The sequence below is a fragment of the Tetrao urogallus genome (assembly GCF_951394365.1).
Source record: "Tetrao urogallus genome assembly, chromosome: 1".
Classification (NCBI taxonomy): domain Eukaryota; kingdom Metazoa; phylum Chordata; class Aves; order Galliformes; family Phasianidae; genus Tetrao; species Tetrao urogallus.
The window spans coordinates 41,809,289-41,835,209 of record NC_136813.1 but is presented as its reverse complement, the minus strand read 5'-3'; the positions used below and the strand labels follow the sequence as shown (position 1 = coordinate 41,835,209).

The 25,921-nt window shown below is 35.8% G+C and overlaps 1 protein-coding gene across 1 annotated transcript in view; it reads left to right on the top strand.

Annotated features, from left to right (window-relative positions):
* MYCBP2 (MYC binding protein 2) overlaps positions 1–25,921 on the top strand; it is a gene marked incomplete at both ends in the record, with an annotated part of 201,920 nt that overhangs the window by 116,930 nt on the left and 59,069 nt on the right. The window contains 10 exons of the mRNA XM_079534526.1: positions 5,489–5,576; positions 9,228–9,280; positions 10,482–10,654; positions 10,953–11,097; positions 12,894–13,106; positions 14,967–15,022; positions 15,384–15,499; positions 16,297–16,394; positions 21,363–21,479; positions 22,250–22,390. Coding sequence (XP_079390652.1) covers positions 5,489–5,576; positions 9,228–9,280; positions 10,482–10,654; positions 10,953–11,097; positions 12,894–13,106; positions 14,967–15,022; positions 15,384–15,499; positions 16,297–16,394; positions 21,363–21,479; positions 22,250–22,390 — 1,200 coding nt within the window. The remainder of the gene's footprint in view (positions 1–5,488; positions 5,577–9,227; positions 9,281–10,481; positions 10,655–10,952; positions 11,098–12,893; positions 13,107–14,966; positions 15,023–15,383; positions 15,500–16,296; positions 16,395–21,362; positions 21,480–22,249; positions 22,391–25,921) is intronic.

Genomic DNA, 25,921 nt, shown 5'->3' with positions numbered 1-25,921 from the left:
AAGCAGGTAGCAGGAGGCAGCCGCAGAGCCAATCCAGGAGGAAGCAACAGCGCTCAGGTAGCAGGCCCAGGAGAGTTTGTCAGCATGCAGGAATTCCATAGTAAGGAATCTGAAGTCAGACACCTATCCTCATGGTTTTCGATTCCTCTTTTATCCTACTTGTTCTCCTGCCTACCTGACATCCCTGGGCGCTTGAGCAAGAGTCATGTGAGTTCCCCCTGAAATGGCCATCATCCTGAGATAAGTCCACAAGAAGACTGCTTCACAGCTATTTAGCTGCAGTCATCTCTCCTTGCTCCTGGCCTTTTCCATCTGTGTCCCCCAGACAAAGGATCTCACAACCTTTGCCCAGGACTTGCCTGGACTTGTTCATCTGTGTCCTTCAGACAAAGGATTTCGCAACCCTTGCCCTGGACTTGTCCATCAAAGTTCTCCAGGAAAAGGATTTCTCAACCCCTGCCCAGGGCTTGCCTGGACTTGAACAAGTCCATCTGTGTCCCCAGCAAGCTTTGAGACACTGGTGTTTTACAGAATAATACCTTACAACAGGTTCTATGTAATCTGTGAATATGTTAAAAGAGTTTATCATCATAAAAAAGAGTGATGCACCCAATGTAAATTTCTGCTCCTTTGAGAGCTTTCTGATTACAACTTTCTGAGACATTACCAGCAGTAGAAAAGTGTGTATTGAGGCGACTGGTATGGTTTTTGTAGTTTAAAAGAGCAAGGTATCCATAAGGTGAGGTTCGAGTCAGAGGGATACATTTTGTCTCATCAATTCTGTCTTTCCAAAGAACAGGCTACAACCACTATATCATATATTAAAAGTTATTCCTCATTAGTGAAGTCACTAGAAAAATTGAAAGACGCCATTGAATGTCATTGTCAAGGAAAAGGGTTTATTTAGAATTATTAAACTTCGTTTAAACCTAGGATTTTGCAAAAAATGTCTTAGGTTTGTGCATTGGTGGTTAGAAAGAAAGGCTTTTTTTTCTGTTCATTTATTAAATCCACCAAAGCTACACCTGCATTCTGCTTATAGGTCAATGGTTTTAGAAATACTGTTAGTGTTTTTGTAGGGAACCCTTGGATAGGTAGACCCAAATTTTGCATATTTACTTGGTTACAACTTGAAAACAATTTGAGACTTAAATATGCAGTTTATTAAGAGTTCAGTTTTAAATGCATTTTGAAGATTTTTCAGTCTTCTTGCAAGATCTGGAATTATTGACTTTGATGGCTCCTTTGAAAAGGTTTTTGACCTGTTTTATATATTGACAGTTTCTCATAAGTCTACCTAGAAAATCCATCAGATGGAGATTGTCCATCTTCGTTGTTTGGTTGGTTTGGTTTGTTTGTTTTTGTCCTTCATGGAAGGAATTTGTCACAGGTTTCTTGAAAGTAATGGACTCTATCTACAGATGTAAATCTGTAAGGAAAAATGTGAAAACATTTTTCTAATGCAACTAGAAAGAGGGAAGACGAAAATGTATGTCTCGCTCCAATTTATAGGAGGGAGATGAGGTTCTTTTAATATCTGTATACCCGGCGTGAGATTAAGAAACAACGGTTCATATGTTGTTCCATCCAGTTTATTACCAAACCTAATCAGGGAGACGGGGAAGGGAAGGAGGGCGATAGAAAAGATGGAAAAGAAGCAGGAGTTGCATAGAGCGGGGATAGTCACCAGCAGGATCCAGCAGCGGTCCCGTTGCACGGCGTTTGAAGGTCCCAGGCAGACGCAGCAGCGGAGGAGGCGAGAAGCAGCGTGGCCGGCCTTGGGCAGCAGGCAGGTAGACGAAGAAGTCGAGGAGCCAATCCTTGAAGCAGCAGCAGCGCTCAGGCAGCAGGCACAGGAGAGTTCGACAGTATGCAGGAGTCACCTCAATCGTGAGGAATCCCTCTTCTTCTTCAGGAGGAATCTGCTGCCAGAAAACCTCCGTTCTTTGTGAGGAATCTGTTGTCAGAAACCTCCGTTGTTCATAAGGAATCTGTTGTCAGAAAACCTATCTTTATGGTTTTCAGTTCCTCTTTCATCCTCCTTGTTCTCCTGCCTACCTGACAAGGATGGGCCTTGAGCAAGAGTCATTGAGTACCCCCTGAGATGGCCTTCATCCTGAGATAGGTCCACACAAAAGACTGCTTCACAGCTATTTAGCTGCAGTTCATCTCGTTCTCTTTGCCCAGGACTTGTCTGGACTTGTTCATCTGTGTCCTTCAGACACAGAACCAAAATACAAAATGTAATCAAGAGGTATATTCAGTATTCGAACATGATCAAATTTTCAATATTTTTGTCACAAAACATTAGAGTCCTTTCTGTGTTCAGTCAAGGTCCATAGGAGTATTCTGAAAAACTAAAACGAGACACCGACTTGCCCTTTGTTTTTTTGGGGGGGATCTTTGTTAATATGGTTAAAAAATGAGGGAACAATCCAGCAAGTGTTAATTTTATATTCCTTTTTCGCGGTGTCCTTGGCCTTCCAAGGATATTTGTTAAGGTATCCCATTAAGGTTAGGGAAACCAGCCTCAGGTTAGCTGAGCCAATCGACACAGGCTGGCCCGGGAGATCAGTGTTTCCCTTTGTTGTGAGCTTTCTAATGCATCCACCCTTCACCACCCCCACTCCGCTCACTTGGGAGGGACGGAGACATCAGTTTTCTAATGGCTTGGATAGCCGTTCAGGTTCCCTGAGAGAGGCCCTAGGACCTGGGGTTTTGCTTTCCTCAAGATTCTGGAGCTTTTGTTCTGGCCACCAGTTAACTAATTTCTCTAACCTATCTGTTGTCAATCCATCCATCAAATTTTGTGGAATACCCTTTTTCCAACCCAGTGTCCAAAATCCATTACGTTTATGAAAGATATTCTGCCTACCGGTGTTTACTGGCAATGAGGCCCTTCCAGACCCACTGAGCTTTGGGCTAGGTGGCCTGGGGGCAAGACTGGCTGTAGAAAGCCTTACACTTCTTGGCTCGGATTTGCTGGGAAAAGAAATCACCGTCCCATATTTTCTTCCATAGTTAATTAACTCTTGGGCTACCTCCCCCCGTCCATACTTTGCATCCTGACTGCAGATGGTTGGGGGTTACAGTTTCTTCTAACACTGCCCGGGTTCTTTCTCCCTGTGACATAGCTTGTATCCTTGCTTGTAATTTTATATAGGCATAAAATAGGGTTTCATTGATTCCGGAAGCCCTCTAATAAAAGGGGTCATTCTCTCAGGATCAACGGGCATCATCATGGGCGATTCATAATGTGGCTGCAGCTTTCTATCATACATCATTTGGAGACAAGCAGCCTTTTGAACGCTCTCTACTAATTGGTCAGTAGTTCCAGTAATGGCAAGAAGGTGTCCCCGTTCTAAAGGGTTGAGACCACCTGCCCAATAGGCAGCCCTTTGCGTTAATGACCAGGGAGCACGATTGTTACCAGTAGTTAAAAATACTCCTGGTCCCCAATAACCTTCTGCTTCCTTTTCTGTTAACCGAATCTGGTCGCCACCAGTGAGACTCACCCTCCATACATATTCTGTTTCTGATTCCTTTGGAGAGTGGCTAAAGTCCCTTTTCAATTTTGCAAGCTTGATGGCCGAGAAGGGAATTTCTTTAACATTCATTTGAGGATCTAGATCCTCGCTGTTATTGAAGGTATATTCTGTTTTTATCAAGGGACGCAATGGGGCTATTGGGATTTCTAATTTGTCTAGTCTTTCCTTTATTTCTTGTAGTTCTTCCTGAGGAAAAGTTTTTTCTTGAGGCAAACCATGGGTGACAGTATTGTTAGTATCCTTACATGTTAACAGTTCTTTGAAAGCCATCTGCAACAAGGCCGAATTACGTTTCTCTCTTTCTAATTGTTCCTCGAGATTAACTATGATTCTGCAGAATTTTTACCAATTCTTGTGTAACTCTAACCGATTCCAGTAGTGCTTCTATGGTTTGGAGTTCTGCCAAATGCTTTTCATTTCGGAACTCCACGGCAGCTTTTAAAGCAGCCCCGAGTACGGCACAAATAAACGACTTTCCTTTTCCAGCTCGTGTACGAGCCTCATTCTGTAAGCCACTAATGCGTTCCGAAACACTCTGCAAATTATGCCAATTTTGGCGTGCCCAGTCCACCCCTGATGAAGAGGGACGAGCACCATGCTTTTCTAAAAGGTTAAATAACACATCTTCATTTTTCGTACTGGCAATACTATTACTCATTTCTTAATACAATGAAAGATCTATACTAAGGGAGGAGGAGGTACACATGTTCAAAAGCTCAGTTACTCCTCACCACTCCTCCCAGTGAGATACACCACACCTAAACAAATGCAAATGCTCGAATCACTCCTCCCTTTTGTTGACGGGAGCACACAAAGACAAGAAACTAGAACAAACTGTAAACACCACACCTAAGTTACAGTTCACTCCTTGCAATTCCAGGAGGTGCACACAACTCAAACCACTCTTCCCTTTCTTTGGGGGGAGCACAAAAAATGTGAAGCTAAAGCAACACTTTCTAGGTTTCAGTAGTTCAAATAAAACTTCTTGGAGAGGCACACATGTTTTAAGTCACAAAATATCACTTCAAGTTTCACACTTCAGTCACCAAATAACCAGAGAAGTCTTCCCGAGGAGGCACACGTATTAATCAAAATGCAAATAGTCAAAATACGTCCCCGAGAGGTACACACATAAAAGGTAAAGTTTCAGAATATGGAGCGGTCTTCCTGGAGAAGAACTCACGTCTAAATTTTCAAAACTATCGCTCCTTGCAACTCGGTGCACACAGAAAAAAAAGTTTCAAACTATTATCTGGAAGGACAACACTCTCACAGCGGGTATCCTGCCGACTACGCCAATAAAAATGTCTCACTTGAGAGAGGTGAAGGAATTAGTTTCCCAGACAAAGGATCTCACAACCTTTGCCCAGGACTTGCCTGGACTTGTTCATCTGTGTCCTTCAGACAAAGGATTTCACAATCCTTGCTGGGGACTTGTCTGGACTTGAACAAGTCCATCTGTGTCCCCAGCAAGCTTTGAGACACAGACGTTAACAGAATAATATCTTACAACGTATTAACTTTAAGGCAGGATTTTTGGTATAATGTATGGAATAATATGAGTACATGTGTACAGTTTAGAAGGGGAATTGCTTTGTAATCTGAATATTTATCAGTAGATTTTTTAATTTGGGAGTTCCCTTTCTGTTTACCATCAGACAATTACAATTAATCATGTTCTTACCAGGCTACCAATAGTTCAGTAGCAATTGTCAATGCTCTTACCTAGCTGAAATGGTTCTAAAAATGTTGGTACTGTGTCCCATGTTGTACTAAAATATGCCAGCCCAATTGTAAGACAAGAAAAATATCAGAGGGAAATTTAGAAATGGAACATAGAAATGATTTTTCTTAGGATTTAAAGTAGAATCAAGGAAATCCATCTGTTGTCATATTTTCTGAAATGCTGTTTTTGTTTAAAAATCTGTTTAAATTTTAAGGGTATTATTCAGCTGGAAAAAGAATTGGCCAATTTAGGAGGGTCATGTGCAGCAGCTTTGATGAAGAAAGATCTAGCACTTCCTATTGGTAAGTCTGGCTCTAAGAACTTACTTCATTGTTTCAAGTTTTATTAATAAATGTTCTCTGTAAGTCCACATATTGCTTTTAATTAAGGATGATCATATACAATTGATTGTAAAACTGAATTAATCAACCAAGTTTTTTTTTTTGTTTTTTTTTTAAATGTTGTTATCTGCTTAAGCTGTTATGGAGAGAATGGTTAAATCTAAACCAACTCACCCCATTCACAGGTGTAGTGTATGAGTGTACGAGCTATGTCCTACAGTTCTCTTGTGGTACTTCACAAATGTGCAGGTATCATATTTGTTTTTCCCTTTCACTATTTTTTTCTCCCTGCACTTCACACCTTTCTGAAAGAGCAACATCTGCAGCATTAAATTGTAAAATTTGAAATTATTTATTTAAAATTAAGAGTGGCTATTGTATTTGCAGACACTGCAACCTACACACTGCTATATTTTTTGCAGTTATAAGAATATTGCATACTTCTCCGGCAGATGCAGCAAACAGAAATTTATGATAATCCAAATGCAAGGATAAATAAGAGTTTATGAAAATGAATGAATATGGAAACTGAGTTAGAATGTTCTAATGATACAACCATATTATGTATAATACTACTTAACCCAATTAACATTAATGTATAGAAAAAACAGTTTCATAATCTGTAATAAGATATCTTTTGGATCATTTTAATTTAGGAGTGCAAATAAAAGCTCAGATTTTGTTAAGCAGACTGGCAGAGAAAAATATTTATTAATGAGCAGAAAGATACTATTCGCTGTGTAGTTAGAACCACAAAACCTAATTTGATTTTTTTTTTTTTTTTTTTTTCAACCTGATACTTTGCTTGTGTATTTGAATGTGCAAATTTCTTACTTTGTTTTGGATATGCACCTCAACTGCACTGGTAAATCTGTATTTCTCTCTCAAAAGTACAGGCAATTCTATAGTTTATTAAAAAGAGTGCCCTCTTCTGTTTTTCTCCAAGCAGCTGCATTATCTCTTTTGTTGATTTCCCTAGTGTCCATTTATTGTGCTGTTTTCTTCTTCTATAAAACAAGGAAGCTGAACTTGAAATGCTTCCAGTATCACTTCCCAGCTTTTTTAATACTTCATTCTTATTTCAAAATAATAATTTTTGTTTTTGTTTGTTTCTAATTTTGGTTGCCTAAAAGCATCGAATGTAGATGATGCATAGAGTGTTCTTCCTGAAAACATAGAAATCAAAATTGAAATGAAACATACAGCCACGTCAGTTCTGCAGATTCAGCCAACTTATGAAGGGAATTGTGTGTGTGCTGCAGCAGAGGAAGGACAGGTGAAGATGTAGGATGGTTTTCTGATTACTAAAGTAATTGATGTAACACTATAAATGACATATCTCAGCACTTACATAACACCAGCTCAAGGACTTCAGTCAAGTCTGTTAGTATGGCTGACAGTACTGCAAAACTAAAGACAAATAAGTGTGTAGAGTTTCTCTACAAGACCACTGGACTCTACGAATAAACAGAACTGATAAGTTACAGACAGGAGTGGTTTGTCTTTTGTGATGGAAATTACTGTGCAGATTTTTAAAGATGATTTTCAGTTTTGTGTAATTTTACTTGGAAGAGTTTGAAGTGGCTCAGAATAAATTCTGCAGGAAAAGAGTTAAAATGCGGTTTTCTAAGGCAACATTTAACTGCCTTAATATCAGACTGCTTTTTTGTAGGTAATGCATCTTCTACATTTTGCTGTCAGTGATGTCTTGAAAAATACTATATATTACTGCCATTGCTCATTTGCATAGCAGTTTGATTTTAAGAAAAACTTACGTAGTCATGTAAAAGACTGCATTGCAGTGCATACAAGAAGAAATAACTTTTATTTTAATTTTCATTCTCCATTTTAAAATTTCTACAGTTTTACCTGTTTCATGTGCGAGTTTATACAGTTTGAAGAAATCAACAGAAGGAAAAGATTCACTCCAGAAGGGAATAAGCAAATTAAAATGCCTGTACTTTGGCAGTTAGAATTCAACTGAGTCTAAGCTGGTAGCTCTAACTTTTTTAGAGATAATGTAGACATTGTCATGGTTCATGTCATCCTAGGATGAGTATCTGAAAAAAGAAGAAATTAATCACTGAGAAGAGGTGCCTGTTTTTCTTCTGTTTGTTATGTCTGGTAATACCTACATATTAGCTCGTTATCTCATGCTACACTGCACAAAAGTAGGTGAAGTAAATTCCTGCTCCATTTCCCTAATAATACTTAGGCCTCTGAATCCAAATAAGTGTTATTAAAGCCTGACAAAATTAAAGACTGAGAACCTTCACATATATCATGACAGAATTTTAAAAAAGAAGCAGAAAACACATAGTTGAAAATTCTCAAAAGATACATTTACGAGAGGTGCAAAGGGCATCATGGGAATAAAAACAAAGTAAAATAAAAATATGTCCAGAAAAGGTATATCAAGGAACATAGACAAGATGACTGAAGTGACTTCTAATCAGAGTTAAAAGTGTTACTGGCATCCTTATAGACCCTCTCATCTTTAGCATTATTTACATGACTGCATTATTTTGTAAAGACTTTACTGAGGGAGGATGTCCTTCACAAAAAGGTATCTTGTCTTTTTATTAATTATTGTTGTGGGTATTTTCTGAATACAGTTGGCCAGATACGTGTTTAAATTTTAATCTGTAATAATTAAAAAAATTCATCATTATGAGTATACCCGAATATTGAATCACCATGTTCACGAGGTAGTATTTCTTCCTTGCAAGTTCTTCAAGACTTAAATTTGAAAGATTTTCATCTCTTTCCAAGAGAAATCTGGTCCCTGATTGAGATCTAACCTAAGCAGCAATAGGGAATTGATCAATTTGTTATTGAATTATTAAACATTATTAGTTAATTGTTTGAAATTCTCTAGATGTGATCTGTGAGAGCAGAATTTCTATATATCTTCATTTCTTAAAATTTTAAAAATATCTTAGGTCTTGATTCATTCCTTTTCTCTTTCCTTACTAATAGAATTGCCTGACATGTTTTTGAGAAAGACTAGAAATATGGTAACTTTACCTGTTTGACTTTTCTGTTAAGACTATGTTTGGCAATTCTGGTCACTATGGAATCAGATTTTTGAGTGGCATATGTGAGAAAGAAATACCATGTGATAGAATATAATTTATTTTAATGCTTTAGGTGTATTCATAATTTACCAAATTGTGCAGTTTATCAGGTTTTAAATACTTTTATTAGGGTAAGTTCTTACAGGGGAGCAGCTGGTGCATAGTTTTGAGTACCTCTTCCTGGCAATCAGCTTGACCTCCTAAAATCTTTTTCTAGAAGCATCTAGTTGCATCCAAAGATTTGCCATACATACTGTCTTGGAGATGAGATTATGATTACCAATTTTTAGTTTTGATTGTTTTATGTGTAATGTATATTGGTTATTTGCTTGTACACTGAACTACACAGTATTGCATGTTTACTAAGCTTATAGAAGATAATAATGTTTAAGCAGCTGTTTAAACGATATTACACATCTTCCTGCAAATTTAAATTTCATAGCATAAACTAGATAGAATTTAATTTCAGATTATTTAATATGTAGATAAATGTCTGCATTATTGTTATGAAAAATATGTATTTGTATTTTTACAGCAGGTAATGAATTTGAAGAAGACCTTGAGATTCTTGAGGAGGCTGCTTTACAGGTATACTGTTCCTTTTAAGTCTTAGAGTAAATCTGCTTAGATAAAATGCATAAAATATCATATAGGAAATAAGATCACCTATATATTTCAAAAATAGATGTGTGTTAGGTTTTGTGGTTTAATAAATTTTAAATGTTACCAAAATAAACTTTTCACATATCTTTATAATGGCAGAAATAAAGTTACTTGAACAGTAATATTTATGAAGTCTCAAATAATATGACTGTAGTTATTCTGGATTGATGATGTGTTTTGGAGGTCGTGATAGCAGTTGCTGCTCATCAGTAGCTCCTTATTTTTGACCCTAGCTGATGATGAACAGTAAAAAAGTTTTCATGTTCTTTCTCTCCTAATCATTTTCAAGGCAACTGTACTGAAATTTACTTTTACTGTACTTGCTGGAAAAACATACTAGTGATACAGAATGACACCGTACTGCAGGCCTTAGAATAGCAAACAGAAAGTGTTGAGAAGGATGTTCTTGAAAGGAATATTTCTTATAGCAATCTGTTCTTGGATTCACAGTATTTAAATTCAAAAAGTGATCTAGGAGTATACATGCAAGTAAAGTGTTATGCATTTTCACTTGCTGTCCAATGCTCTGGTATTTTATGTGTCTTCTCACCTTCTTCTCCTTCTCACAAAGAAGGGATTTCATTTACTTTATCTAACCCAAAAGTGTTTAAGATGTGTCTTACTGTAAGCTATTATCTCTAGCCTTTTATTTTCTTCGGAAAATTCTAATTTGTCACATTTTCAAAAGAGCTTTCTTCATTCTTCTTCTGGCCATAACTCAACTGGTAAGGATACTCTTTGCATGAAAGTTCATATTGCCATGATCTTTCTTGCAGAAATTCTTCCTCAGCTCAAGCAAATTTAGTCTCTTTTGACATAAGTTACTGACAATGTTTTCTAGACTGAGCAGATAATAGTTTTGACACTATTTATTAGTATTATCTAGATTGAGTGGGTAAAACCAGTGCTAGGAACTGACTTCTTCATTTATTTATTTATTTTTAAAACTTTCATTGAAGTAGTTTATCCATTTAGCTTCTCCTTAAATGGTTTTTAATCCGTCAAATGTCTGTGCCAATAGTGTTAAGTTATGGAACAGCCTCTACATGTAAGATACTAAAAGACACTTTTTTATCTCTCTACCCTTTCACTCCACCTCAATTCCTGCAAAAAAAAAAAAAAAAAGGTGTGCAAGTCTCATTCTGGAATACTTGGAAAAGGGTTGGCACTATCTCACTCACCAACAATATTGGAAGCTCTTGAAGGAAGTCTTCCACTGCAAGTACAAAGCAATGAGCAGTCTTTTCTGGAGGATTTCATTGCTTGTGTACCAGGATCAAGTGGTGGACGACTTGCCAGGTAACAGTTTGTGCTGCTGTAATGAATAAACCCAAGTTGTAATGACTTCTTCAGCAAATTAGAAATTTTCTATTTATGTGTTAAATTTTTAAAAAATTTCCAGTGTTCTTTGTGTGTATACCAACAGCTGTGTAGCTTTAATTATTATGTCAAATATTAAGTAAAGGTATTTGTAATGTTTTTATTCATACATAGGATAAAATACATACATTTCATAGCTGGGTGTCATACTTAGCAGAACAATAATTTATTTTTGGAGAGGCTACAAGAGACTTCAATGTGTTTGTCTTTGCTGTAGATGGCTTCAGCCAGATTCATATGCCGATCCTCAAAAGACATCACTGATTTTGAATAAGGATGATATTCGTTGTGGTTGGCCAACTGTTATTACAGTACAAACAAAAGACCAGTATGGGGACGTTGTTCATGTTCCTAATATGAAGGTAATTATTGAAATCTTGGTTGTTCATAAACTTCATTATAACTTTGTTTAATATTTGTTAGAGATACTCCACAAAATACTCCTACACACAGCAGAAACTGGTACTCTTAAATTCAGTGAAATCAGACGTTTTTTTAACGTTAAAATCCACAGAATTACCAAATTCTGTATTACATGAGAGCCATGTCATGTAACACAAATCTTGGCTGTTATAAATGTATAGTAGTGGAAATAGCCAGTTGTAGACCGGTATTGTACAGAGTGACCCAAATCCACTTTTTATTTACAAGCCAGTAGAGAGTATTATAAAATGAATAAATGTGATGGAAAAATGAATCATAAGCACATTGAACCGTTTTATAGTCGCATTAACATAGAACAGAACCTCCCTCTCTCAAATATTTCGTAGTTCCTGTAGTTTTTGAAAATAATAATAAAAAATCTGAGATTCTTGCTTCATCCTCTTTAGTTAATCACAGTTGTTGTTTTTTTTTTTCTGTTACTGAATTAGTAGAAGTTTTCAAAATGGCCACAGATACAATAAACTCTATCAGTCTTTGGATTAGAACGTATAGGATATGCATAAAAGTTGGCAATTATATTTGAGATAATGAAGCATGTAAAGAAAACAAATTGAACACAAGATTTTATTCACCTAATTTCAAGAAATTAGGTTACTACTATGTTTTAAAATCCACTACGTTCTGACAGTACTTTTGAAGTCTTGATTTTATCAGCTGTAGAAGTAAATTACCTTAAGAAAGGTAAAGTCCCTTTTATAAGAACTCTCAAATCTAGTCTTTGTGTATGATATGTTATTTTTCAGTGAAATGTAAACTCATTAGCAAATATTGACTTACAAATATCAGCTTAATAAGAAGTACAAACATAATTTAAATGTGTAGTTACTAACCTTAATTCTTGACAGAGGTAGTAGAAAGCTTTTAGTGATTCTTCTGTGAATCAGGAAAATGATTTATGAAAATATACACATCAAAATATTTACTGTATTTGTTACTTAATTGCTATTTTTGTACAGAAATGTAATATAAAGTAACAGAAATCTTAACCATTCCTTTGGATTCATTCAGTGCTCAATAAACTGATGTAACTTCCAGTAAATTAGGTCAAATTTTGATAAATAGCATAAGAAATCTGCAGCAATTAAACACACTTTATTGCAGTTCTAGGATGAATAATGCATGAAATTTACTCTCCAGATAGTCTCTTCCTTCCTAGAAAACTGAACTCAACTGACTCTTTGTTACCTGCACGAGTAGAAGTCTGTGGTCTGACCTCTGGTAAAGAAAGTCAGGGAAAATCTGAATTGAAGGGCACGGTTAAATGTCCTGCACTGATATAGAACAGTAGCAGAGCTAGCCAAGATCCAATTTTACTTTCACAGATCCAGATCTAGGAGGCCATGATGATTCTCTCTGAAACCTGTGCCAGTATGGTATTTGTAGCATTTTATGTTGTGGGAAAACTTAGCTAATATATCAGAATATACTCTACTGCTTGGGAAGTACTGTGCAACTCTTATACGTAATACTAGACTTTACCAATTATTTATACAGATACTAGGTGCTTCTCTCCTGTATGTTTACATACTCAGATTTTCCATTTAGATGTTGTTCTTGGCTTTGCAAAAGTGTAGCTGCATACTTTTTTGACATAGCAGGATTTGTAGTGAGTGCTTTAAGTACTCTGTCACTGGGCTTTTATCAGATCTGTAAAATTGTGTGGGTACTTTTTTTTTCCTCTAATTCATCTCATAAATTCCATATCTGATTGCAGGTAGAAGTCAAAGCTATTCCTGTTTCTCAGAAAAAAACATCCTTGCAACAAGAGCAAGTTAAAAAGGTACAACGGATACCTGGGAGTCCTGCTGCCGCTGCTTCCCCTAGCACTGATATGACTTTTGGAGGTCTTCCTTCACCAAAGCTTGATTCTTCATATGAGCCAATGATAGTAAAAGAAGCTCGATATATTGCAATTACAATGATGAAGGTAAATTACTGTTAATTTAAAGAGATAGCTAGAAAATCCAGTATTCAAAGTGGTTAAAAGTATTCAAAGAGGATTGAAAAAAGTATGATTCCATTTGTTCGCAGGCTAAAAATGCACTAGTTATAAATTATTGTAATTGTATTTATTAAGTTCAGCAGAAAACTAAGTGCATTGAGGAGGCCAATTGCCTGAACTCTAAAGCATAAATAAACTGAATGAAAATTTAAGAAGAAAAGTTGTGTACTTTGATTGTGATTATGCTGATTAACAAAATAGCCTGAGTCAGAGGAGAAATTAAATTAACTGTTGCTTTTTTTTTTTTCTAGATTAGTGTTCTGCTGGCTTACTAGTCTTAGAATAGATACAGAACCATAGAAGCCTTAGAGTTGGAAAGGACATCTGGGGACCATCTAGTCCAACTCCCCTGCAATGAACAGGGACACCATATCTAGATTAGGCTGCCCAGGGCCTTATTCAGCCTCTCCTTGATAAAGTCTCCAGGGTCAGGGCATTAACCACATCACTAGGTAACCTGTTCCATGGAGTGCCTCACCACCCTCACAACATATTGTCACACTCATGGGAGATTTTGGAGAAGTTAAAGTCACTCTTCTTACTGTTGCGTAGTAGAAGGATATGGAATAATGAACACAGTATGTAAAAAGGAAAATATTGGTTACATACTAGGAAAGGAGAAAAAAAATACACAGTGAGAGTTCTCACAGAATCACAGAATTGTAGGGGTTGGAAGGGACCTCCAGAGATCATCGAGTCCAACCCCCCTGCCAAAGCAGGTTCCCTACAGCAGGTCGCACAGGTAGGCATCCAGGCAGGTCTTGAACATCTCCAGAGAAGGAGACTCCACCACCTCCCTGGGCAGCCTGTTCCAGTGCTCCATCACCCTCACAGTAAAGAAGTTACTTCGCACATTTGTGCGGAACTTCCTGTGCTGCAGTTTCCAGCCGTTTCCCCTTGTCCTGTTTCCACTCACCGCTGAAAAGAGTCCGGCCTCGCCATTCAGCCCCCCACACCTTAGATATTTATAGACCTGGATCAGGTCCCCTCTCAGTCTTCTTTTCTCAAGGCTGAACAGACCCAGTTCACTCAGCCTTTCTTCGTAAGAGAGATGCTCCAGGCCCTTCACCATCTTTGTGGCCCTCCACTGGACATTCTCAAACATTGAAACACTCTTCCTGGAGGGGTGGTAAAATCTCTGCCTCTTGAGGTACTCAAAACTCAACTGTTTATGCACTTGATCAAGCTGAACTAATCCGGAAGTTAGAATTACTGTGAGGATTGCTCAGTTTTGTGCAGGAGGTGAACTCAATTTGCATACAGAGGTCTCTTCAAATATAAATTATTATATAAATATATGATATTCCCTCTTTGTGTATATCATGTGAGAGCAATACTGTGATATTATGACAGCACAAACTTAGACTGTCCTAAATAGTTACGGTGCTGTATCCCTTAGATACTGTAAGGGTTCAACAACAAACATGAGATCAAACTTACTTAATAGAAATTTAGAGGTAAATTAAAAATAATTTAAAAGCTTTTCATTCAACTTAGAGTAGAAGAGCTTCAAAGACATAACTGTGAACAAAGCTTTTGTTAGCAATGTGTATTTTTGTTAACGAAAATGTAAATATAATTATTTCATTTGTATATACGTTATATACATGTTTGTTTCTCTCGCTGTGATATGCAGTTGATTTCTGCTTCTCTGTTCAGTGCTTCTGGAAGTGTAAAGTTTGATTTTTTTGTTTGCTGAGAAAATACTCTGCTTTCTTTTATTCAGCATAATAATATAATTGGTTACTGTTGATTTCACATTCATCTAATTTCATTTGTTTGTAGGCATATGAAAATTATTCTTTCGAAGAACTGCGCTTTGCTTCACCAACACCAAAGAGGTAAGCATTTAAGAATTACTTTTTACTAGAGACTAAAATTAAGAGGGCCTGTCTCTTTTCTTTACATGTAGACTTCCAAGCCTTTACTGTGTAGAATGTATCATATTTTCATAAATTTAGGACTTTTTAAAATCTTATCTAGTATTTTTATCTACTCTCTGAATATGGTCTTATATCATCTGTTACAAAAAATGCTGTTAAGGGTTGTGGCTTCAAAATAAATAATATTAGGTTATTACATTAAATAGGTAGGTCATGTGAAAGAAAAAAAAAAAAAGCATAGTTTCTAAACTAAGTATTACAGATGTTTTTAAGACGGCAGTAATTGTTTGATGATTTCATTTGTTTTGTTTGTGCCTAGACCCAGTGAAAACATGCTGATCAGAGTCAATAATGATGGTACATACTGTGCAAACTGGACTCCCGGAGCTGTTGGTCTCTATACTGTTCACGTTACTATAGATGGCATTGAAATAGGTATATAATTTTCCCTAACTGTAAGAAAAAATAATTGTGTATCCAATTTGAATGCCAAAAAAAACATGTTTTGGTGCCCATAAGATTTAATATAAAGTTTGTAACAAAAGCAAGTAACCAAGTTTTGATTCAAACCCTGCTGTTGAAATCTGCATTTCTCTAAAGAATAAATGATCATAGCTATTCTCTTATTGGAATAAGGACATATTATTTCTCAAAGTTATATCCATCTGTTAGTAAGATCTAAGTGTTTCTTTACATGTATTTTTCTTTGTAATCTGAGAATTTTACTCTCTTGAGATATTTTCCGGCACCTTGTGCTTTTGTTAGTTTTGGTAACTAAAGATGCTGATTTATTTATATGTATATATATGGGCCTTTTATGTAGGCCTTTTCTTTTTGTGTAACTTGGTTTCTAAGGCTACTATCTGCTTCTCAAATTTTACAGTTTCATCTGAAGCATGCATAAGCATTGCCTGTCCAGAAGCTTTTACTTAGCACGCCTCAAACACATAACTCCGTCTTCATTGGTCCTTGAAAACATTAATAGGATACAAAATTACCTAATAGCGCTATGGACACAATCTGTGACAGATACCTGAAAAGAACGTAAAGTTCTTTGTCTGTGAATTTTCATGTGACAGTGTAAATGTTGAGAAAATAACACATCGTTAAGTACCTGCAAGTGCCATTTGTGAAACAGCTGAGTGGTTCTTTTGCATGCTCTGCAGGTACTGTTTGACTGATATTTCCTGTATTTTTAATTTTTTTATAACTTAGTCTTTGTTTGTTTATAGATGCTGGGCTAGAAGTAAAAGTGAAAGATCCTCCAAAGGGAATGATACCGCCTGGAACCCAACTTATTAAACCAAAGGCAGAGCCTCAGCCAAACAAGGTTTGGAGAACTAAATAAACCCCCCACCCCCAAAATAGTTGCATATGGGTGGCATTTTCTTGTTGTTTAATGCATACAGTAGTGGAGGACATAAGCCTATTTGAAATCACCTTAATGTGCTGAAGAGAATGAAATGAATATACTGAAAAAAAATGAAATTTGCTCATCCCATTTCCTTTCTGTATATCCATTGGTAGAACTGTTAGAAACAATATGGAGAGTGCTCTTCTCTTGGTTTGTCAAACAAATATTGTGCAACCATTATGAAAACTACAGACTGCATTTTAGACTAGATTTGATATTGTGCTAAGATACAAGGTGTAAAAAGGGTTTTACAAAGGTTGTTTTCTGCTAAGGTTCTTTTGTTATTCAACGTAAAAATTGTAAATTAATTTATTTATTATTGTCTCCCTTTATCAGAATGTCTTTTTAAAAAGATGTTATCCTTTCTGTAGCGTTTGACTTTACAATTCCACCTTATTGTTCTACCCCGAAGGACTAAAGTAGACACAAAGAACAGAGGAAAGCTTAAAGATGATGTTGCACTGCTGGGAAAGTGCCAGATAAGGGAAATATTCTCCACTTCCTCTTTGATGCTCAGAAAGAGACTTTGAGCAAGACGCTTGAATAAACTTATATCAAAAGATACAAAATACTGAAATGACATGAATTTACCCTTCCTTGTGTTACTAGAAGAGCAAAAGTGGGTTCTTCTCCTCTGCTTAGAAGTATTTAATTACAAAAAGAGTCCTTCATTGATCTCTAGTGCATCTTGATTTTTTCCAGCTTTCTGAGTATTCTAATGACAGTACTTTTTTCATGCAGCTCCAGTCTGTGAATGCATCATTTTGTCCACTTTGGCCACTAAAGAGATTCTTTTTCCTGCACTGCCACTTTAAAATAAAAATAATACAGTTACTTTTATTTTCCACAAAATGTTTTATTCCTCATTGCTTTTTTCAAAAGGTATCTCTAGGCTATTTCCCTTCTCATCCTTAGGAATAGCGCCTCATGAGTTTCTAGTAATTTTGTTGTTTATTGTCTTAGTCGATCATTATCTTAATTAAAACTTCTTGTTGGGTGAGGTTCATCTCACAGAACGGTATGGTATTTCCACCTGAGCCATATGCTATTTACAGTCTTCCTTTCTTTTCAATTTTTACAGTGGCATTTGAGATGACTGGTTTATATATGACAACTACTTTTCTCTAAGTAATGGTAGTCATGACAGTTAAAAACAAATAAAAAGTTAGGCTGCTGATGTTGAAAGGCAGTAGTTCATGTTTATTCATCTCCCTGCATTGGTACTCTTTGTTCTTATCCAATTTGCAGCCTCTTTGAAAGAGGAGCTGTTTTTCTGCCCTGTGTCTGTTCAGCTTTTGTCTACCCTAGGATTCACTGGTGTTGCAGAAGTATGTTAGATTTTTCAGTCTTTAAATTTTATATTCTTTTTCTTCTGCATCGTAATTGCATAATAAACCAGGGTGGAATATCTCTCTATATATAAACAGTAGTATTACAAATAATTCATAAATATAATATTGCGCTGTGCTCCATGCTTCTGAATACAAGAATGCAGATTAAATATGTATACCAGAAATGTTCCAATATACTGAATTCCATTTCACTGAGAAAGGTGGGTTACTTAGACACAAAAAGCTTCTTTTTCCCAGACCTAGATTTCAGATAATTGTAATCAGTCAGCAGTGTCAGTATATTCTCAGTAGTAATCTGTTCTCAGAGAGAAACAATGAAGTGTCTTCATTGAAGCAGTGGAGAATTCCAGTTTTGAAACCAGGCCTAATTGAATCTCAAGTGTAAAATGTACACCATACTACAAATTTGTACTGATTTCTTCTTTCTTTGTTAATTGAAGTAAGATGAGAATCTGACTTTCCTATCCATCAAAACTAGTAAAGGAGGTTATCGTAGTGGTCTGTGTTGAGTCTGGAGTGTATGAACAGTAAGTCTTCTTATAGGCTGTGAAATTTAGATTAATTGATTTGTAGAAAATCCCATTCTACAAACTGCTTGAAAAACTGTCTGTTGTGTAATTCTGGGTAGTTCTTGTTTAGTTGAATTGGAAAGGGCAAGACCATTAACAATATGATTAGATTATGATGAATTTTAATGGCTTCTACTGTCCTTAAATTACTGAAAAAGAAACTAGCATGACTCGGAGAGAGAAAAAAAAAAAAAAAAACTTTGAGCAGGAGTGTTGTTTAGCACTTTATAAAGGTTGTTAATTCTGTACAACACATATTCCTTTGCTGCAAGTACTTCTTCTCAAATTCACCAAATAAGAAATCTCAGTAATAAAGTGAGACTCTTTGTAGCTCTTTGCAAAGTGCTGTGAATTTTAAAAGGTGTGTGTCATAGAATGACAGAATCACAGAATCATGAAAGACCTTAAAAATTGTCAAGTCCAACTGCAACCTGACCATACTAACCTAACTGACCTAACTCAAAGAACCCTTCGCTAAATCATGTCTGTGAACACCACATCCAGATGGCTTTTAAACACATTCAGGGATGGTGACTCAACCACCTCACGGAGGAGCCTATTTCAATGCTTAACAATCCATTGTGTAAAGAAGTGTTTCCTGATATCCAACCTAAACCTCCCCTGGCACAACTTCAGGCCATTTCTCCTTGTCCTTTCACCTGTCACCTGTGAGAAGAGACCAACCCTGCTCTCACTGCAATCACCTTTCAGGTATTGGAAAAGAGCAATAACGTCTCCCTCAGCCTCCTCTTTCCCAGACTGAACAGCCCCAGTTCCTTCAGTCTCTCCTTGTAGGACATATTCTCCAAGCCCTTCACAAGCCTTGTTGCCCTTCTTTGTACCTGCTCCAACACCTCAATGTCCCTTCTGTACTGAGGTGCCCGAAACTGAACACAGTATGTGAGGTGAGGCTTCACCAGTGCCAAGTACAGGAGCAGGATGACTTTCCCTAGTCCTGCTCACCACAACATTTCTGATACAAGCCAGGATGCCATCGGCCTTCTTGGCCACCTGGGCACACTGCTAGGTCATGTTCAGCTAACTCAAGGTCCCTAGTTGCTGCGCCTTTCTGCATTAATCGCCTTTGGTCAGAGCCCACTTAGTGCATGCTCTGTGGAAGAAGTGTCTTGGGCAGTGTTTCACTAGTAAGTTACTGAGCTGTTATGCTGTAGGGAAATATTCCAAGCAGAGAAGTGCTGTATCAGAAACAAGACTCATACAATTAAGTTGGTTGTTCTTGTACGAAATAAGCATAAGATAACTTTTCTGCTTTTGCTGTGTTGCCTATCCACAGATGTGATCCCTGTGCTTGCAGTTACAGTTTGAATTTTTCTATTAAATAGCAACTGCTTCAAGGGCAAAAAATGCTCTTTCTGGGCCTTTTTGTGTCCAAAACCTGTGTGTGAATTTTCCTTCTTCTAAAAAAAAACTTTTAATGAAAGCTCTAGCTAGTCCATTATATAATTTTCTGATGATACATTTAGGGGTAATAGTGTGAAAATTAGGTTCCCCTAATTTGCAAGGCTTTGTTTATAGGTTTCTCTATGTCGAGAAATGTCATGGTTTTATGTTTTTTGTTTTTTCGGGTTTCAGTATTCCACATCATAAGCAATGTTCTATTTTTACAAGGAATGGAATAGCATAATCTAATTTTATTGAAAATGACACCTACAGAGATCTTCAAGTCCAATGCCCGATCCCTTCAGGGCTATCCAGAAATTAAAGCATAGTACTAAGGGCATAGTCCAAATGCCTCTTGAACACTGACAGGTGTGAGGAAATCAACCATTTCTCCAGGAAGCCTGCTCCAGTGTTCGACCATCCTCACATTAAAGTTTTTCCTAATGATACCTCCCCTGGCACAGCTCTCTGCTGTTCAAACATGTTATGTCATCAGTTGCCAGTGAGATGAGACCTACACCTGTCTCTTTGCTTCCCGGTGAGGTGACCACTCAGACTCTTTTTCTCTAAACTATGCAAAAACATTTACATTATTTTTGTTTAAAATAAGTAGTGATAATAACAATAACTCTTTTAGTATATACAATTTCTTAAATGTTTCTTTAGAGCAAAAAAAGCAATTTATGCACTTGAGTATTACCTTTTTTTTTTTCTGGGTTGATTCCTTGCCATTCTGTGCTTTATGCCAATTTAAAGATTGAGTTTGTACTTCGGTTAATAAGCTTCTCAATGTTGAGTTTGAAAATAGCCTTCAAAGGAGGATTTTGCACAATGCAGACACATACACGCATTTCTTAAGCCATCTTTTTGGTTTCTGATTTTGTCGTTTGTTCTTCTTTGGGTGAATTACCTGATATATGCTTGAAAGCCAAAAAAAAAAAAAAAAAAAAGCGCAAATATCTGGGAGATTTTGTGGGCTGTAGTAAATCAAACTAATAACATAGTGTCTCATCTAACTTTCATGTGAATAAGAAAGAAATTATTCAAAAACTGCTTCAGAAATAAGTAGAAATGACTGCTCTTTTGCTGTTTACAAAAAGCTATTTAAGCTATTTACTAAGGCAAGTATCCATATGTTTGCCAAAAGGCTAACCAATGTTATGGTAGTGGCAAATAAGAGTAGGTAATCTTCGGTTAGTCAGTTAATGGAAACACTGTTAAGACGAAAGCCTGTCCTTTGGAACTCACGTGAATGCATAAATTGTAGGTGAGCAGTAAAAAGAATCAGAAGCTTGTACTTACCATTGTCTGATGTAACAACTCTCTCAGTGATTGAGTCAATTTGTTTCTTGACCTATTTTCAAAAAGTTGTTTTGTTTTGTTATAGTTTGAAAAAGAAAAAAAGTGTGAAATCATGCACAGCAGCCATGGGAAACTAGCAACAAACTGTAACTCTGCCATCTTGTCACTAGCATTTCAGAATCTGTTAAACCTATTTCTTTTTACTCTGAGATCTCTGTTCCAATTTTTTCTTCCTTACTGTCTTCCATTGCTTCTCTTAGGTTCGCAAATTTGTGGCCAAGGACAGTGCAGGGCTTCGTATCCGTAGCCACCCTTCCCTTCAGAGTGAGCAGATAGGCATAGTGAAAGTCAATGGATCCATCACTTTCATTGACGAGGTAATTAATAAGAAATTTCTATTGAAAATTGGGCTAAGATGTAAACTTAATCTATGCAAATAATGTTGTTGTTTTTCATGTCTAGATGTTGACAGGTACAACTTGAGTACATAAGAGTATAAATTGCAAAAATCTAAATATTCACCAATTTAATTTTTTTTGAACTGTCATTTTCTTTTTATTTACTTACTTGAAAATCTGTTTAACAGTCATTGTGATACCAGGAAACAAAATTCCTGGAGTTCATCTCCCAGTAATATCTAAGTATTTAGTTGTTCATGACCTACTATTTCAGCTCTACATAAAAATTCAAAGATATAGGTATAATTTTCATTATATTCTTCATTTACACTTTCACAAGATCAGTATTGTATTAGACTACTCTGCATGTATAACTTCCTGTGTAACTTCATATGCAAGGAATATTTTTGCAATTTACTAAGTTAATTCACCAGTAAAAAAGTGGAAAGTGGGGAACAGTAAGCTTAAAAAGGCCTGGCTTTCTTTGCTCTTTTCTCTCAAAGCAAATCTTATTGTTGCATTGTCTGATTTTAAATTTATCTTTGCACCTTGCCTTCTGGAAATATATGACTCTCATTACTTTGAAATTCAGATTTGCTCAATATTCCTATCTGCCTCTTTTTATATTCTGTCAATACAGTGAAGATAATTACTTCTTTGCTATTGCTGTTTGTCTAATATCTGTTAATCCTTAGCCACAGAATAGTTACAGGAGGGCATGGCTCGTTTTTGTTGCTTGTTTCCCATAGATCCACAATGATGATGGTGTTTGGCTGAGGCTGAATGATGAGACAATAAAGAAGTATGTTCCTAACATGAATGGTTACACTGAAGCCTGGTGTCTTTCTTTTAACCAGCATCTTGGCAAGAGCCTTCTGGTACCTGTTGACGTAAGTAAAAGGTGCCTTTGAAAAATATCCAAAGTACACTCTATCCTCATTACAAGACTTTCTTTAATTAAGGCTGCAAGTGAGTCCTGAGGTAAAAGAATATTTTAATTACTAAATACTGTCTTACATGTGTTTCCATTTTTGAGGGCTGTTATGTAATGAGGGTGGAGTGTAGAAATGTGCAAGGCTTTTTATGTTGAACTCTTATCTTAAAGGATATGTGAAAGTGGAAAGACCGCTGCAGTAGTCTTAAAATGTGTAATCGTTAGATTATGCACCAGGTGCTTTCAGTGCAACACTTCATTGTCCGTAAAGTGGCCCAATAATGTGATGATTTCTGCAGAGGCTTCCAGCCTACAGTTGATGCTGTTGTTTCAGTTTTATTAAAAAAATGTCACATTCTTTCATCTTTATTATTTTTCATTGATATTTTTCATAAATTTTGTTTGAATCCTTGAGTGATAGATTATTAGTTAATCAAAGAATCAGAACATAAGGCTCACTAAGAAGTAGGATTTATAATAAAAGCAAGCAAAGCGTAATTTATCTGAATAACTTTAATAGTGAACACAATCACTACAGTTCAAATATGGTTACAACTTTTCTGGCAACAAGATATAGTTTTTAAAAAATACATACATAAGCAAAACCAATGTTGTTTCTCACCAAAAATTCTGAAAGTACAGGTCTTCTGGATCACCTGTTATTGTGCATTCTTCAAATGGAGCAGTAACTTGATTTCTTCAGAGATGTGAGAACCAGTTCTAATTGCTAATGCAGCTATTTAAATTGGATTTGCCTTCTTATATGAGTGAGTTGCTTTTTGCAGCTTCAGACAGTTAGCAAATACTCAACTACTTTAAAAACTTGCAGCCAGTGCTTTCACCGTTTGTTTTCCTGTAATATAGGAACTGATACATCCTCAGTTCCAGTGAAGCTGGACTGCTTGCAAGTAGCTAAATCTGGCAGTTCATAAATCCCCAAAGGCTATAGTCCATGTTCTGACAACATTACATGATGTGACTAGATCTTCCTGCTCACCTTCTTGTCTAAAATTTTTTTGTTGACATCTTTTTATTTGGAGAGTGTATTCAATTGCATTTTTATTTTGGGAACTACTTTAATACTGCGTTCGGGAAGCAAATTATTTCCGTACTCAGCCATCAGTCTCTTGAACAAGTGACAACAGTCATTTTTCTAGCTTGTTATAGAATATATGAGCACATGGGAAAAATAAGTTTTGTTTAAAATCTTCCTTGAATTTTGAATTTAGTTTTCTATTGAGTATCAATTTCTCTAGTGCACTTGTCAGATGTTAGTGTTTTTCATACAGCAGTTCACCCATAATAAAAATGAATTCACCCATGACAAAGTAATCACCTTCAGTAAATTTGTAAGCCTGGATGCACATTATATATTTTTCAGAATTTTTTTCTATTACCAATGCTTTTTATTTATTTGCTATGGGGAATGTTATTGAGCTCAGTAGTCATGGAAGTGCCTAGCTTCCTAGCTTCCTAACTTACTGACTTAGTAGTTTGTCAGTTTCAAATGGTTTTAGTACACATGCATTTCTAGAGGAAAATTTAGCTCTCTCAGACAAACTTAAAATAAATGACTTAGCAATTTATATATAACCCAGAATATCCAGTTCTGATAACATCAAATTTTGGTTAAATAAGTAGACAAGATGCAATGAAATGTGAAAGATAGCACATCATAGAGTTTACTATGTGAATGCTTCTTTAAAGTTCAGATAGAATATTATACTTCTTTTTTTTCTTATTAAAGAGTTCTGCAAAATAGTTTTGATTCCATTTGAACTCTTAAGATCTGATAGATATTACTAATTTTCTTTCAACTATCCAGTTCTATTACATCCTCAATAGCAAAAGGTAAAAGTTGCATGCTTTTTGGCTTCTGATCAGTAAGGAGCCAGTGGTGAACACAGCAAAACTTACAGAGAAGTAACTACTACTTTAAGATGATCGTTATATTAACAAATGTTTTGAACTACTTAGGAATGGAAGGTTTATTTGCATCTCTCTCATTTTTATTATTATTACTATCCTTGGAAGGACAAATGATCTACTTTTATAATGACCATATTTAAGCATGAAAATTTGTGTGCTTGTTTAGTAATTATAAAAGGAAAGGAAATTGTATTTTTTTCTTTCTTAACAATGACAAAACAAACATCAAGGTTCCATGGCTTTTAAATATCTTAGATTTTTTAGTGCATGCAAGTATATTATTAGGAAGTACACCATATGATGAAATTTTGTAAACTTTTTTAAGCTCCTGATTTTTGTAAGTCAGTTTTAAACTCTTTCCTGCCAAATCTTGATCGAGTGAAGCAATACTGCTTTCTCAATAAAAAGCCTTAAAATAAAGTCTCTTGAGGTAATCAGTGAGATGAGAATACTCAAATTTAGGTGTTTGTTGTTTGCCTTTTCTCTACATCCATCTGTATTTTTCAGTTGTCAGATCTGCTAAATGCAGTCTTGTAGAGTTGAATGACCCATGTGGCAAAAGATGCATTAAGAAATGTTAGAAGTTCTGTTTATGAAAATGTGAAATAATTTCTGTCTACACATCCTTTTCTGTTTAATTGGGTAACTGAATAGCATTATGAACAGGACGTAGTAAAAAAGTAAAAATAAAAATCAGTAATATATACAGTTATATATATAAATACACGTTATAAATATATATATATATAAAATACAGTTTATATATGTATAAATACAGTTATAAATATAAATACAATTTCTAAGATCTGCAGCAGATTTAACAGCTTTGGCTCTAGAAGAGGAAAACACTTCAAGTCTTATGTGCCTAAAAATACGTATGGAAAATCAAGTGGCTGAATTAGACATAATATTCCCTGTTCAAATAACTCCCACACTGTTTTTACTAAACAATTTTTATTCAACTCATGTATAGTTTGCTACTCTGATTACAGCACTATGTTAATTTAAACATGTAAGTTTTTTGTAATACTAAGTTAGGTGTGTAAAATTTCTCAGTGTATCTCGTAAAATATATTTAAGATTTTTTTATAAAGAAAGCAGTAATAGCTCAATTTTATCACTGCATTAATTCAACAGTGAACAAAGGAAAAATATTTTTTCTGCAGTGTTGACTTCCTCTTTTTTGCATGTATATTGTATTTGCTTTTTTTTTTTAATAGGCGTTAACTGTTTATCTTAAGATAAAACAAGTACTGAGTATCTTAGATCTTTTCAGTACACTATATATTGTGATTAAAGGTATTATATTTAAAGAATTAATGATCATGAGAATGTAGAGATTCTTAGTTTTGGCCATTTACGTTTCTTAAGAAAAGTTTGGTAGACTGATCTTTTCCTATATTTGCTCTTCTCCTTTCATGAGGAGCAACTAAATAGACATTGATCTCAAATTGCAACATCTAATCCACCTTCATATACGGTGATTTTGGATTGTCTTGTTAAGGTCCTGGTACTTAATTTTCCTTCTGTTCTGTCAGAATCAGTTAACTGTTCTTTC